The 13,225-nt window shown below is 37.6% G+C and overlaps 1 protein-coding gene across 2 annotated transcripts in view; it reads left to right on the top strand.

Moving 5' to 3' along the window:
* NELL1 (neural EGFL like 1) overlaps positions 1-13,225 on the top strand; it is a 949,455-nt gene that overhangs the window by 256,148 nt on the left and 680,082 nt on the right. For both annotated transcript variants that reach the window (XM_005578390.4, XM_005578389.4), the window contains exons 6-9: positions 528-600; positions 1,610-1,692; positions 9,610-9,744; positions 10,679-10,781. In XM_005578390.4, coding sequence (XP_005578447.3) covers positions 528-600; positions 1,610-1,692; positions 9,610-9,744; positions 10,679-10,781 — 394 coding nt within the window. The remainder of the gene's footprint in view (positions 1-527; positions 601-1,609; positions 1,693-9,609; positions 9,745-10,678; positions 10,782-13,225) is intronic.

The following is a 13,225-nucleotide window of genomic DNA, read 5'->3' as shown; positions in this document are numbered from 1 at the left end:
TAATAGACCACCTTTTACTCTTGTCTTAAGACTCATCAACAAAGACTCATGTTACTTGATTAGTTGAGGAGCAAGGATTGTTACGGAATTTTCCCAATGTCTAATTTTATTTCCTTGGTTAAATGAATCAGTAGAAAAATTTTAGGCTAATATGTTTCTTTTATATTTCTTCCCACTTTAAAAAAATCCTGTAAATCAGCAGTATTTAACGTTCCAGGATGATTAGTACATTAAGGAGAATTTTTATTGAATCAATGCTTTTTATTGATGTATCTTTGGTGATATAATCTATAATTGGCATTAACTAGTGGTAACTAATTGTAGCTTTCTCCACGTAAATGTCCAATTCAAGATTCCTAAAGTAGGATGCCTTAGAGTAGTTCAGTATATACTAAGGCTAGCTCACCCTTTGAATGAATCAATTTTGTTGAAAAATAATCTGACCTGCCAAGAGTATGTGATTGCATAGGGGCCATTTGAGCTGGTGACTGTAATCTTGATTGCCACCTGTCTCTTCTGTTATCAAGGGGATCATCCAAGATGGGAAGATCATCTTTATGCCGAATGGATATATAACACAGTGTCCAAATCTAAATCGCAGTAAGTAGCAACTTAAAGCATTGTGATATATAACTTGTTGATCATATCAGAGAAACACATCTGGAAAGATAGACCCAAATTGTTTACAGTGTTGACTTCTGAGGTGCTGGGGATACTGAAAGAGAACTTAATATCTACATTATATAACTCTGTGTCTTTAAAAAAATATGTATCATTTATTGTATTAATTGGTTTTCTCACTGCTTATAAAGACATACTGTAGTCTTTATAAACTTTATAAACTATGGACTGGGTAGTTTATAAAGGAAAGAGGTTTAATTGACTCACAGTTCCACATGGCTGGGGAGGCCTCACAATCATGGTGGAAGGCAAAACAGGAGCAAAGTCACATCTTACATGGTGGCAGGCAAAGAGAATGAGAGCCAAGTGAAAGGGGAAACCCCTTATAAAACCATCAGCTCTTGTGAGACTTATTCACTACCATGAGAACAGTATGGGAGTAACTGCCCTCATGATTCAATTATTTCCAACTGGGTCCCTCCCACATGTGATAATTATGGGAGCTACAATTCAAGATGAGATTTGAGTGGGGATGCAGCCAACCCGTATCATTTATTGAATTAAAATTTGAAAAGAAGAGTTAGCAGATTCTATTGGTGGATATAGAAAGATATGTTTAATATATATTTTAAAAAACTATTCATTAAGATTCTTGACCTGGATGAGAGTTTACTTTTTCTTCTTCTATGATACTTAACATTTTTTCAGTTACCTCCCTGTAAAAATGAGAATTTAATTTTAACTTTAAAGTGTCATGTTGCCTTTCTTTTTAGTTAACAGTGCCTTTTTCCTGTTCCTTTCTTTTTGCTTATTAAAATAGGAAAAGATCCAGACCTGAAATCCTCTGTGATTTCACTCAAATTTCAAAGCAATATTGACCAAAAAACCCCCAAAAAACTCTTCTACATAGTCACATATCTACTGTTTTAAAATTTTATTGCTTATATTAGCACAATATAAATATACATTTTATATTTTCTTTATTGAGCTTGCCCAACCTGCAGTGATTTCTTAAGCCTGGTACAAGGAATAATGGATTTACAAGAGCTTTTGGCCAAGATGACTGCAAAAGTAGGTATCTAAATTTCACTTGTGATGTTTCATTTCTTTTTCTGTCCTATCTGGAATTCGGAGTGATGTGTTATAATGGAAACATTTTTAGCCTTGGCATCTGCTATATGTTACTACAAAAATGTTTTATTCTTACTCAAAATAGGACTACCAATAGTAAACATAACCATTCCTGTCTTTGGTGCTATTAAGCTGTATCATAATGTTTACTTGAAAAATGTTTGGAAGCAAGAGGCAATATGTATCACTGTAGATTCTATGGGAGTGGAAAAGGAATTTGCCCATTGGCTGTTAAAGTAGTAATACTGTAAGATGATCTATGGTCAGAGCCACTGCTCTTATAAGCTAATGCATTTTGGATGTAAGAATAATTGCGCATAATCGGAAGGGGCAAAATAGCTATGGTTAGGAACAGATTACTGTCAAAGGAAGGCATTACATTCCATTTTTAATGTATAATTCATTTCAAGGCTGGTTCTGAGTTAAATAGCAAAGGAGGCCAAATTTGCCTTTCAACACCTTTGTTTTTATAATTCTGCACCTTTTCCTCCTCTCCATTCCATCATCCACTTAACAAGCATCTTTTGAGGACCTGCTGTTTGCTGGGCACTGTGTTGGGCACAAAGAGGCAATGGTGAGCAAGACATACTTTCTACCCTAGATATGTTCATATTGAGTGGCAGAGCCCAGTGTGTCAACAACTAAGGGCTTTAATATATATTCATAAAGTGTATATTCATAATGAAAAGCCTTGAGCCTTGTTGAAAAAGACACTGAAAAAATAGAAAATGTGGCTAATGCTGTTGTTATCATACCAATCAGTCGTGGACATGAGTTCCAGCCTAGGGCGAAGAAAGAATTAGGTTGGCCCTAAGAGACATTATACTCTGCCAAAGGAAGAATTTTAATAACAGTGAAAATGATACATTAATCCTATTGTACCTGCGGCTAAGACTGCTCCCTACCATTAGCCATGGCATGTGCAAAAAAATTGGTGGGTAGGTAAGCGTTTGCGAGATAAGGCTATATTTTGGACCCATGGATTGTGCTGCTGAAGACAATGTTTCTATTTCAAACTGGGTTTTTGGCTAAGCCAAGCCCCTTTTTGTCTGGAAAGGAGAGATGCATAATTTTTGTGAGAAAACGATTGAGACTGGGGCTTAGATCCGAAGCATTAGCTTTTCACTTCAGAGTATAGTGGGAATGTGAAACGCAGGTGATTATTTGCCTTCCCAGCTTGTGTCGTGGAGAGGCTTTTATTTCATATTGTCTGGAGCAGCTTGATCTCAATACTGTTAATTATATTTTAGCATGCTACCAAATTTTTGGAACAGGAAACATGCCACTCAGTCTCAGGTGACTGTGGTTCTTCATTCTCCAGCTTCGAGGACGTCATTCTTTCCCATTGCAGAGAATGTCATTTTTCTCTTTTTAGCCACACATCATCTAGGAACTACATTGAGCTCTATTCTCAAAACATTATTATATAAAATGGGCATTTGTGAGGCAGAAGATATTTAATTGTGGGCAATTGCAAGCAGCAAATGGTTTAATCCACTTTCTAAACCTCCCTTTGGCACTTTGGCAGATTTTTAAGTCTGTTCCTTCCAAACCGTGTATAGAATTACAATTTGAAAACTGAGTACTTCCATCTTTGCTGCGTAATTTGAAATCTGTGATCATCTAGAATAAGCATTGGCAAACTTTTTCTGTAAGGGACCAGCTACTAAATTTTGGGACTTGCAAGCCAAGAGGCAAAATCAGGGATATTATGTGTAGACTTAGTTCATTTAAGTATAATCATTTAAATTATAACTCTTGAAAACTATAAAAACCATTCTTAGCTTACAGGACATACAAACGTAAGTAGCGAGCGAGATTTGGTCCACTGGCCTTAGTTTGTCAACCGTTGATCTAAAAGAAACGGAAAATCAGTAATACAAGCATTTACTATGTATTAGTTATAATGCTTAAGCTTTTATATCCACTGTCACTTTAATCTTTACCACAGTCCTTTGAGCTTGCTTTAATTTATTAGTCTGCTTTACAGATGAGATGACTGAGGTCCAGGAAGGTCTGATAACTTTTCCTAAGAGAGTAGATGCAGAGCTGGGACCTGAACTCAGGTAGTTAGATCCTGAAAGTTGAATCATGACTGAGAAAGTTTATGGTTTGACAAGATAGGGTTAGGAAGAGAGATAAAAGATATAAATAGGGAGTAATATTACTCTTTCTAACCCTCTCCATCCACTGGCAGAAGGATGGAGATACTACTAAGAATGAGCAAATAAAAAGAGAGGAAAAGAGAAATGAATGTTTGATCATTTTATTGAGCTGAACTAAAGTTTTCAGATCACTCCTGTTGGGAATGAAATGTATGAACATAGAACTTGTAGTAACTTTTCAAAGAGGAAGGTTATGGCAAGGGCTAGGTCTCTTTTTTATTGTATTATTTTATTATTTTTTAAAGAATAAGGTCTCTTAATGCACCCTTTTGGCTATGAGCTGCTTGTTTTCCTTGGAAATATGTGAAAATTCTTTGACATTATCTACTTAAGTATTTTCAGACCAGATTGCTCAGAATCAGACTGCTACACCTAGGATAGGCCAGGTGAAGTCTCAGGAAAGTATTCCTTAAGGATTTTCAAGGAAGATTTTTTTTTTTTCCTTCTAGCTGGCGCCAAGGTCTGAACATGAAAGTTTTCTTTCTTTGCCTTGTGCAAGCCTGCTGCTTTTTGGTCACTCTAAGACTGATGGTATCACATGTTAGTACCAAATCTTTATATAGGGGCTTCCTTTAAGGTACCCAACTTGGGAAGATACTTTTTCCCAGCTCTGTCCCCTATACCCTGTGCAACCACCAGGGTAGAAGCTCAAGGGCTCCACATTTCATTAGAAATCTTCAGGATGTTGTTGTCTTTAGTGCTCACTTATTTCCTGGGATCCCTGCAGTCACTTTGTTTTGGACTCCGTGACTTTCTTCCTTTTATATTAGCTCAGTGACAATTTTCAAAAGTTTTAATTTATATATTGAATACAGCAGTTTAGTTGGTTCAGTTGGTGAAGTCCTTCAGGGTATGTAGTCTGCCATCTTGGTGGAGGCAGAAATGTAACTCACTCTTTTGGCAGATGGAAGGAGATGGAGTCTGGAGATGTCAGGCAGACTTGAAGTTGAATATGGTTCCCAGATGCAAAAGGAATTCTATGGCACTAAATTTATCTGGGCCCAGTCTTTATTTTTAATTAAATAGGCCGATTGTGGCAGAATTTGGTTAATGGGGCTGGAGGTAATTTTTGGAGGTTTGATTTGAGTTGTCCAGCAGTTCTGATTAAGATGAGTAGACAGTCGTATAATTCATAGTGGAGATAGAGAATGGGCTTTAAAGTCAGGCTGATAACGATTCTGAGTCTCTATTTTATAATCTCCTTGGATATTTGTAGCTTTGAATAAGTTATTCGACTTGTTTCAGCATCTGTTTCCCCATATGTAAAATGGTGACAATTATTCCTGCTCTTGTAAAGATTCTGTGAGCCCAGGTAAATGAGGTTTGTTGCATGTCACAGAAGTGTCATTCATTAGGTGGTGGCTGCTGCTATTTGTACCCTTAAACCTAGAAAATATAGACAACCATGGGGGGATGATGGTTCCTTAGAGAAAATGGTCTTTAAGAAAATGCACATCTTACCCAGTGACTTGAAATCACAAAGTCTGGTAGAGCCTGTACATTGCTGTCAAGACCCTAGTCTGGGAGTCCTGGGAAACAGCAGGAAGTCCTTCCTCTTGGGTCAAGGTGGAAACCCTGGAACCCTTCCAGAGAGGAAACTCTGTGTACAAGCTGGATAGGAATTGGTAGCCAAAATCAGAACCAAACAGATGTAGATACCAGATCAGTCCAGGGGTCTGTGTAGGAGAGCTCACTGTTCCTTTTCTCCTTTTAGGGTTAGGCATGCTGGCAAGTGACTGTGCCCTTGCTTGATACAGGACAGAGGTCAGGGTAGATAAGAGCTCTGTTGAGGAATTCTGGCATTTTGGCAAAACTATACTTTTTTTAAGGCAGAGAAGAGATGGGGCTGCTACCTCAAGCAATAACCCTTTTTTGTCCTCCTCCGTTTCCCTTAGTGATCTACAAGCATCAGCCACACCCCTGGCTTACTCTGAAGGTTCTCTCAGGTGGTTTTGACATTGTGGGAACTACCTACCTGCTGGGAACATTGTGACAGGGTCAGGCTCTGTCCTGCTATCAGATCCCAACTGCACTGTAATCCCATTCTGACTTCAAGCTCAGAAAGAAGAGATATTGAAGACTGGGACTTTCTTGATTACTTCTGTTTAAATATTTGACAAATCTATGTATGCAAATCAGGCCACACTTGGAGTGGCATTTAAGCTTGTAACATCTTTAATTTTGAGACTTTCATTCTTTTGAGGAATTCAATAATGAATTTTCAATTAAGCTCAAATGTTTAACAATAGAAGCCTGTGTTTTCCTTTCATATAGCAAATGCCAAATAAATGTATTTCAAAGAAAAGAAACAGTCCACCACACGACTAATATACTTAGATCTGTTCATTGACCTCTGACGATTAAAAAAAGGCCTCTGCTGTCTGTCTTTCATTGTGTAGAGTTAAGAATAAATGATTTGGTCCCTGGTGCTTAGATAAAGGCATAAACAAAAGGAAGACAGAATGGAGATGTAGATTTGATACCATATCTATTTTGAATCTGCAGACAATCTTAGAGAAAGTGGCAGGTAGTATAGAAATAGCTTTTGAAAATGAATGTGTATAAATCCAGCATGCTAATACCAATGACAGAAAATGTAATTCATTTTTTGATTCACAGTTGTTTGTCTCCTTTATTGCTCTTTTAGGATTTAGCAGGAGCGAAGGGGAAGGCAAGAGGTTACATGAAGCATCTTTGAAAAATTAGCTTTTTGCCTTAACATCCCTTTGCCTTTGTGTCTATTTGATGTGCTCTTATTATTACAGAGAATAGGACTTTTCAATGTTGTCAGGAAAGGCTAAAAATATTAAAAATAAAAACCACATTCAGAAGGGAAACAAAATCAGCCTTGAGAATAGCTTTTATTATATTAAAACTGACATTTTCCTTGGAATTGAGTTTTGTAGGTGAGCATAGCTCAGCTTTGTGGGACAGTGCTAGAAATTGCCACTGTTACCCTTAGGCAAGCTCCTGGATTTTAAGAAAGCTTAGATAGATGTAGAATTGCCTTCTGGGCCATTTAGTCTGTAAGAAGTTCCCTTTTTGGAGTGATACAGACACCAGAATTGTTTCAGATTTTCAGAGTAAGTCAGGAATGAGTCTTCTCACAAAGGTACACAATTCTGAGACCCTTTTAGGAGGAATGCAGATCTGGTTCAACTCTGTTGTTCAATCCAAGGCCATATATCTGTTACTGCCCTTATGTAGGAACTACTGGGGCTATAGAAATGAAGTAAAGATAAGTGAGAAGTTGTCACTTTCTTTTTATTGAGATTCCACATCTGTAGATTCAACCAACCATGGACAACAATATTTAGAAAAAAATTCCAAAAAGTTACAGAGAGTAAAACTTGAATTTTCTGTGTACCAAGTACTGCATTGAATCCATGTGAATGAATTGATGTTTAGACATTGTATTAGGTATTATAAGTTATTTAGAGATGACTTAAAGTATATAGGAGGATGTGCATATGTTATATGCAAACTATACTATTTTATATAAAGGACTTGAACATTTTCAGATTTTGGTATTGGCAAGTGGCCAAACCATATGCCATCATCCCTCAGAGTCCAAGAGTATCACCAAACTCAGAAGTGTATTTTGTCTGTTTCCTAAAGCATTGCCAAATAACTTAATTATCATAGATTCTATAAACTCTATGATTAAGCTGGAGTTTTGTTGTATTAATTTATTTATTGAGACGGAGTATCGCTCTATTGCCCAGGCTGGAGTGCACTGGCGTGGTCTTGGCCTACTGCAACCTCTGCCTCCCAGGTTCAAGAGATTCTCATGTCTCAGCCTCCAGAGCAGCTGGGATTATAGGCGCCTGCCACCACACCTGGCTTTTTTTTTTTTTTTTTTTTGTATTTTTAGTAGAGACAGGGTTTCACCATGTTGGCCAGGCTGGTCTCGAACTCCTGACCTTGGGTCATCTGCTCGTCTTGGCCTCCCAGTGTGAGTCACTGCACCTGGCCTGGGTTGGGGTTTTAAGTGAAACATAAATTTTTAGAAGATCATGCATATTAGAAGGAGTGATAAGAAGCTAACATTTCAGGCAGCGTCAACTCTTAGGTCTTTAGGGGCTGCTCATGGTGCATGGTGGTTGGTCTAAGATCCTACTTGTTGTTTCTTCTGCCCTTTGCTACCACCCATAAAAGGCAGACAAGGGGCAAGTTTTCTTGAGAAATTCCAAAAGCTTGGAGGAAGAGGATGAAATAAATGACAAAAACAAAGGTTAGAATTACATGTGGATTCCATTTCCAGAGAGTAGTTCTGGTATGAGTAAGTCGGAGGAATGTGTATGAAATGGAACCATAGTTAATGTAGAAAGATGGTGGAAGTCTTTCCCTAGATTTATCTATTATATTTAAAATAGTGGCTTAAAACAATCTTAGTTAGATCAAATGTTGAATTGATCTTCTGTATGGGGAAAGTACTTAAGACATGAAAGGATAAACATGATTGAGAAGGGAAAAAGAAACTCAGATAATTTTCTAGGAAATGATACTTGTTTTTCAGTCATGGTGGTCTCTATGTAAGGAAAGGGAAAGGGAGAGTAATATCACTACTAGACTGAGTTACTCTTTCATATGGATGTGACGGTAGACAGATCATATCAAAGTGCTGTATTTAGGGTTTTTTTGCACCATATTTTTGAAGGTAAACTGGAGTAGGCTGTATGAAAAGTGATCAGAAGAGAGGCTTGGAATCATATCACGAGGGGCTGTTAAGGGAACCTGGTCGTGCCAAGTGTGGTCAAGACGACAGGATAACCTCAAATGCATGAAGATTAGGTTTGCTCAGGATAGGTTACAATGAAAACCTAGGCATGGCAGGAAAAAAAAAAAATTTCACAGCCAAAACCATGAAAAATGTTTCAAACATTGAGAGCTAACTGAAAAAAGTGGCTTTCCTTGGAAGATAATACATGTTCCTCCACTGGAGATGTGCAAAGGCTAGATAATCACTTGAGGTTTCTTGTGAGGATATTCAAGATTTATAATCCCTTTCCAGCGGGAGAGTCTAAGACTCTGTGATTATTGGCAATGACTGGGTGGCCTAGAAAAATAAAAAAGGTTATTTTACAAAATTCTGATCTTACCTGGGGGTTTGGTTACTTTTCCTGACCTTCTTCTAAACACAAAAGTGAATTCCTGGGGCATTCTGTTTGGGGGATCCTCTTACAACTTTTCTTTTTTTTCTGGCCTCAGTTCTCCAGAATTTTTCATCAGACAGAAGGCAGTGACTTCCTAGTTTGTAAACCATGACATTCTAATTAGTGTGTGAAGAACATAGAGAGGATAGTGGGAGATAAATGTAAGAGCCTTGGAGTTCCTGATTAGATCGCCTGTAAACATCATAATGAGTCCTTGAGAACACATTCATTATGAGTGTTTTTGTGTGGGCTTGAATGGAAAGCACACACATTTATGAACACCCATGAGGTTCCTGAGATACAGTTTAATGTCTCATTTGGTATTCATTAGACCATGATAGCCAATATGTCTTCAATTTAGAGTGATTCCACCTTGTGTAAAAAAATAAATAAAACAAAAACCAGATAATGCTAAGAATCAGTGAACTGCTCTGAGCACTTTCTTCTCAGAAGGGTTTTTTTTCTTGTTGCTATTAGCTTTGTTAGGATGATGCAATTGAATTACAGAAATTACATTCAGTAACTCTTGCTTGCAGCTAAATTATGCAGAGACAAGACTTAGTCAATTGGAAAACTGTCATTGTGAGAAGACTTGTCAAGTGAGTGGACTGCTCTATCGAGACCAAGACTCTTGGGTAGATGGTGACCATTGCAGGAACTGCACTTGCAAAGTAAGCCTCTTTGTAAATAAATACAGTAAAAACAATTGTAAGGGGACAAGTTTGATAATTAGAGTGTAACCTGGTTCTTTAATAAATAATGTTAACTCTAAGAATTGTTAGGTTTTTACTTAGCACCCACTAGCCATATGAGCAATTGTGAAACAATGCTGGAAAAGTGTCATGTCTTACATGAATACTTGGAAATTAAAATCTGCTTTCCCTTGCCAACACACTCTAGTTTGATTTAATATGCAGTGGTTGGAGTTTGAAGGTTGGGATATAGTAGAAAGAAGGGACTCCTTTGATTTTCAAACAACCTAATGGTTATCCTTATTCACAACCAGAATAACTTTAAAAGGGGAGTTTAATTATTCTCTACATGTTTTTGTTGTCTTTTACAAAGTGTATCCATCACCTGTTTCAAATAATTGTAAGACGTTTCCTCCCTGACTCACTATCACTGTCAGGATATCCATTATTTGTATATCCCTTCATCTGTTTCAGTGAATTATAACAGCCCCCTCCAAAAATTAGTATGTAATCCCTGTCCAGTTGAAATTACTTGATAAATATCCAAAGAATGCCATTGTTTGTCTAGGAAAATACAAAACAGATTGTTAGAGCCTCAGAAATGATTGACAGGGTCTGCAAATGTGTTATTTATGTTCTTATAAAAATAGACTTTTTGTTTTCTGCATAATCTAGTTAGCATACATGGGCAGGTAGAATGAAACCAGTGATGTATTTCAGAAACGTAATTGAGGTGGTACGGGTCATTCGGGCTGGAGAAAACACTTTATTTGTGGTCCTGGAGTGGACTGGGAATTCTAATACTGCTTCTGTTTCCCCGATGAGTTTTCTAGGATGAGATCTGAATGATCTCCACAACAGGAGCTATCAAAGGATACTTCTGAGATTATGTTCCATGTGCTTCCTTCCTCAGAGTGGTGCAGTGGAATGCCGAAGGATGTCCTGTCCCCCTCTCAATTGCTCCCCAGACTCCCTCCCGGTGCACATTGCTGGCCAGTGCTGTAAGGTCTGCCGACGTAAGTACTGACTGAGGGCCAGACTGGCTGTCTGTGTTTTGAGATTTATTTATTTTCCGTGTTTTTCTGGACTCAACTCATTGACATTGATGAAATGAAACATTGGCAGTTGATGTAACATTAAATATATGGTAAGAAAAGCCACAGTATTTTAATCACTTGCAACGTGGCAGACACTTAACATGGGCTTTTTAAAAAAAAATCCTAACATCGACTGTAATTACTGTTCTTCTTTCATTCTCTGTGGAAGGAACGTGTGTTCACAGGGATTAAGTCACTTGTCCAACAAGTGGGTGAGGCTGATCTGTGAATTAACAACTCCAAAGCTCCATAGGCTTTAGTCCCCTCATTCTAAGTGATCAAGTTAAAGGCCAAATTCTGTATTTTGGCTTTCTGAGGTTTTGGCTAGATTCTCCTCTTCTTAAGGGGCCTTTGTTAGGAACTTCGGGATGAAATTCAGTTAAAATATGGAAGCTATCATTTAGAACATGTGGTATGTGCCATATACTGTGTTGGATGCTTTAAATCTACTAGCTTAGTGAATTCACACAGCAACTGTTGAGGTGGGTATTATTATTATCCCTATTTTACAGGAAGCTGAGGCTTAGGGATGTTAACTTACCAAGATCATGAGGCTGGTGAGTGGCAGAGGTGAGACAGAAAACTAGTTCTGTTGACTACAAAGCCCATAGCCTTTTTATCAATCCATATGGTCCTCTACAGAAAAGGAGAGTTCTGGTCAGAAATGTATGCTATGGATAATTTTCAAGGTCATTTATTTACCAAAAGAAACACACCAATGTCAGTAGCCTTCAAAGCACAGTGGTCTATCATTCTGCCAGGAACAGCATGTCACCTATTATGACACTGAAAGTGGGAATAGCAGTGAAAGTGGGTTGCAGCAGCCCAAATAATTGTTGAACTTTTCAAAAAGGAACTTTGTAATCTTCCTTTTTTTTATGGTTGGCACACTGCACCCATTGCTCTGGGGGATGTACTTGGAGTTGCTCTAAGGAGAAGAACTTTCTTATTTCTGTTCTAAGAACTTTTGGAAGTCATGTCTGGCAATATAGGCAGCTCAGGTGTCTGGATACTGAATTATATAGTTTGATCCCATGATGGAGAGAGTTGTTGGTAGGTACAGATTATTTGTTTTCATTCTTGATATTCTTCAGCAGAAGAAGTTGAAAAACTATTAGGGGCCAAGCACGGTGGTTCATGCTTCTAATCCCAGCACTTTGGGAGGCCGAGGCGGTCGGATCACTTGAGGTCAGGAGTTTGAGACCAGCCTGGCCAACATGGCAAAATCCTCTACTAAAAATACAAAAATTAGCTGGGTGTGGTGGTGGGCACCTGTAATTCCACCTATTCTGGAGGCTGAGGCAGGAGAATTGCTCGAACCCAGGAGGCGAGGCAGAGGTTGCACTGAGCTGAGATCGTGCCACTGCACTCCAGCCTGGGCAACAGAGTGAGACTCTGTCTCAAAAACAAAAAAACAAAAAAAGCAAAAAACAAACAAAAAAAACAAAAAAGAAAAGCTATTAGGGATGTATTAAAAAATGTGAGATGTTTTAGTCTATCATTTAGAGTTCCTGCACAGATCTCTGAATACCATCTCTTCAAAGTTGTTGTTTGGACATGGAAGTAATGAGTCCTTCAGCGGGTTTGTGTCTTAACGTTTTGATATTTTAAAAAAATTATAAAAGCACTGTGCTTTTGGCTTAACATTTTCAGAACACAGAGAATGATAAAGATGAAGATGGACTTATTCACCCATAATACCTCCACTTAGAAACACTCTTGAAATTTTAGTGGCTGTGTCCTTTTTTTAAAAAAACAAATTATATTTTGTGTACAGTTGAGGTTGTACTGTGCGGGCAATTTTGTATTCTGGTCTGTTAACTTGTCATTGTCACTTAAATATATTATTATGTTTTAAAAACTTCTTCATAAATGTCATTTTCATGAGCTTCATTGTTTCCCATTGTTTGACTGTTGCATAACTTTTTTTTAACCAGTCCCAAATCATTGATATCTAGATTGTTTCCCACTTTTCACTATTATAAAGTACTCTTAAGTAACATGTTTTGTATAGAAAACACATTTTTGTATATTTTTGTATTTTACATTTCCTGAAGATATATTCTTCAGGCTAGAATTACTGGGCCAAAGATGAACATTTTCAAGACCCTGGATACATAGAGTTAAATTGCCCTCTCACTAGATGTGTGTGGGACAGTCATTTTTCTTTATGCTGATTTGTTTGATAGTTTTAGGTTTTAAAAATTATTTCAGAAAATAACTCAATTTTATTAAAATGTTGATACATGCACTAACTGAAACATCAGTGTTTCTATTTTTTTTCCTTTGCATGGAATTCATAGCAATTTAGTTACGTAGCACTAATTTTCTCATAGCTCTGATTGGTAGTTTGATGTGTTCAG

Source organism: Macaca fascicularis, chromosome 14 (assembly GCF_037993035.2).
Source record: "Macaca fascicularis isolate 582-1 chromosome 14, T2T-MFA8v1.1".
Taxonomy (NCBI): domain Eukaryota; kingdom Metazoa; phylum Chordata; class Mammalia; order Primates; family Cercopithecidae; genus Macaca; species Macaca fascicularis.
Note: the sequence above shows the minus strand (reverse complement) of the source record. Positions and strands in the feature narration are given on the sequence as shown.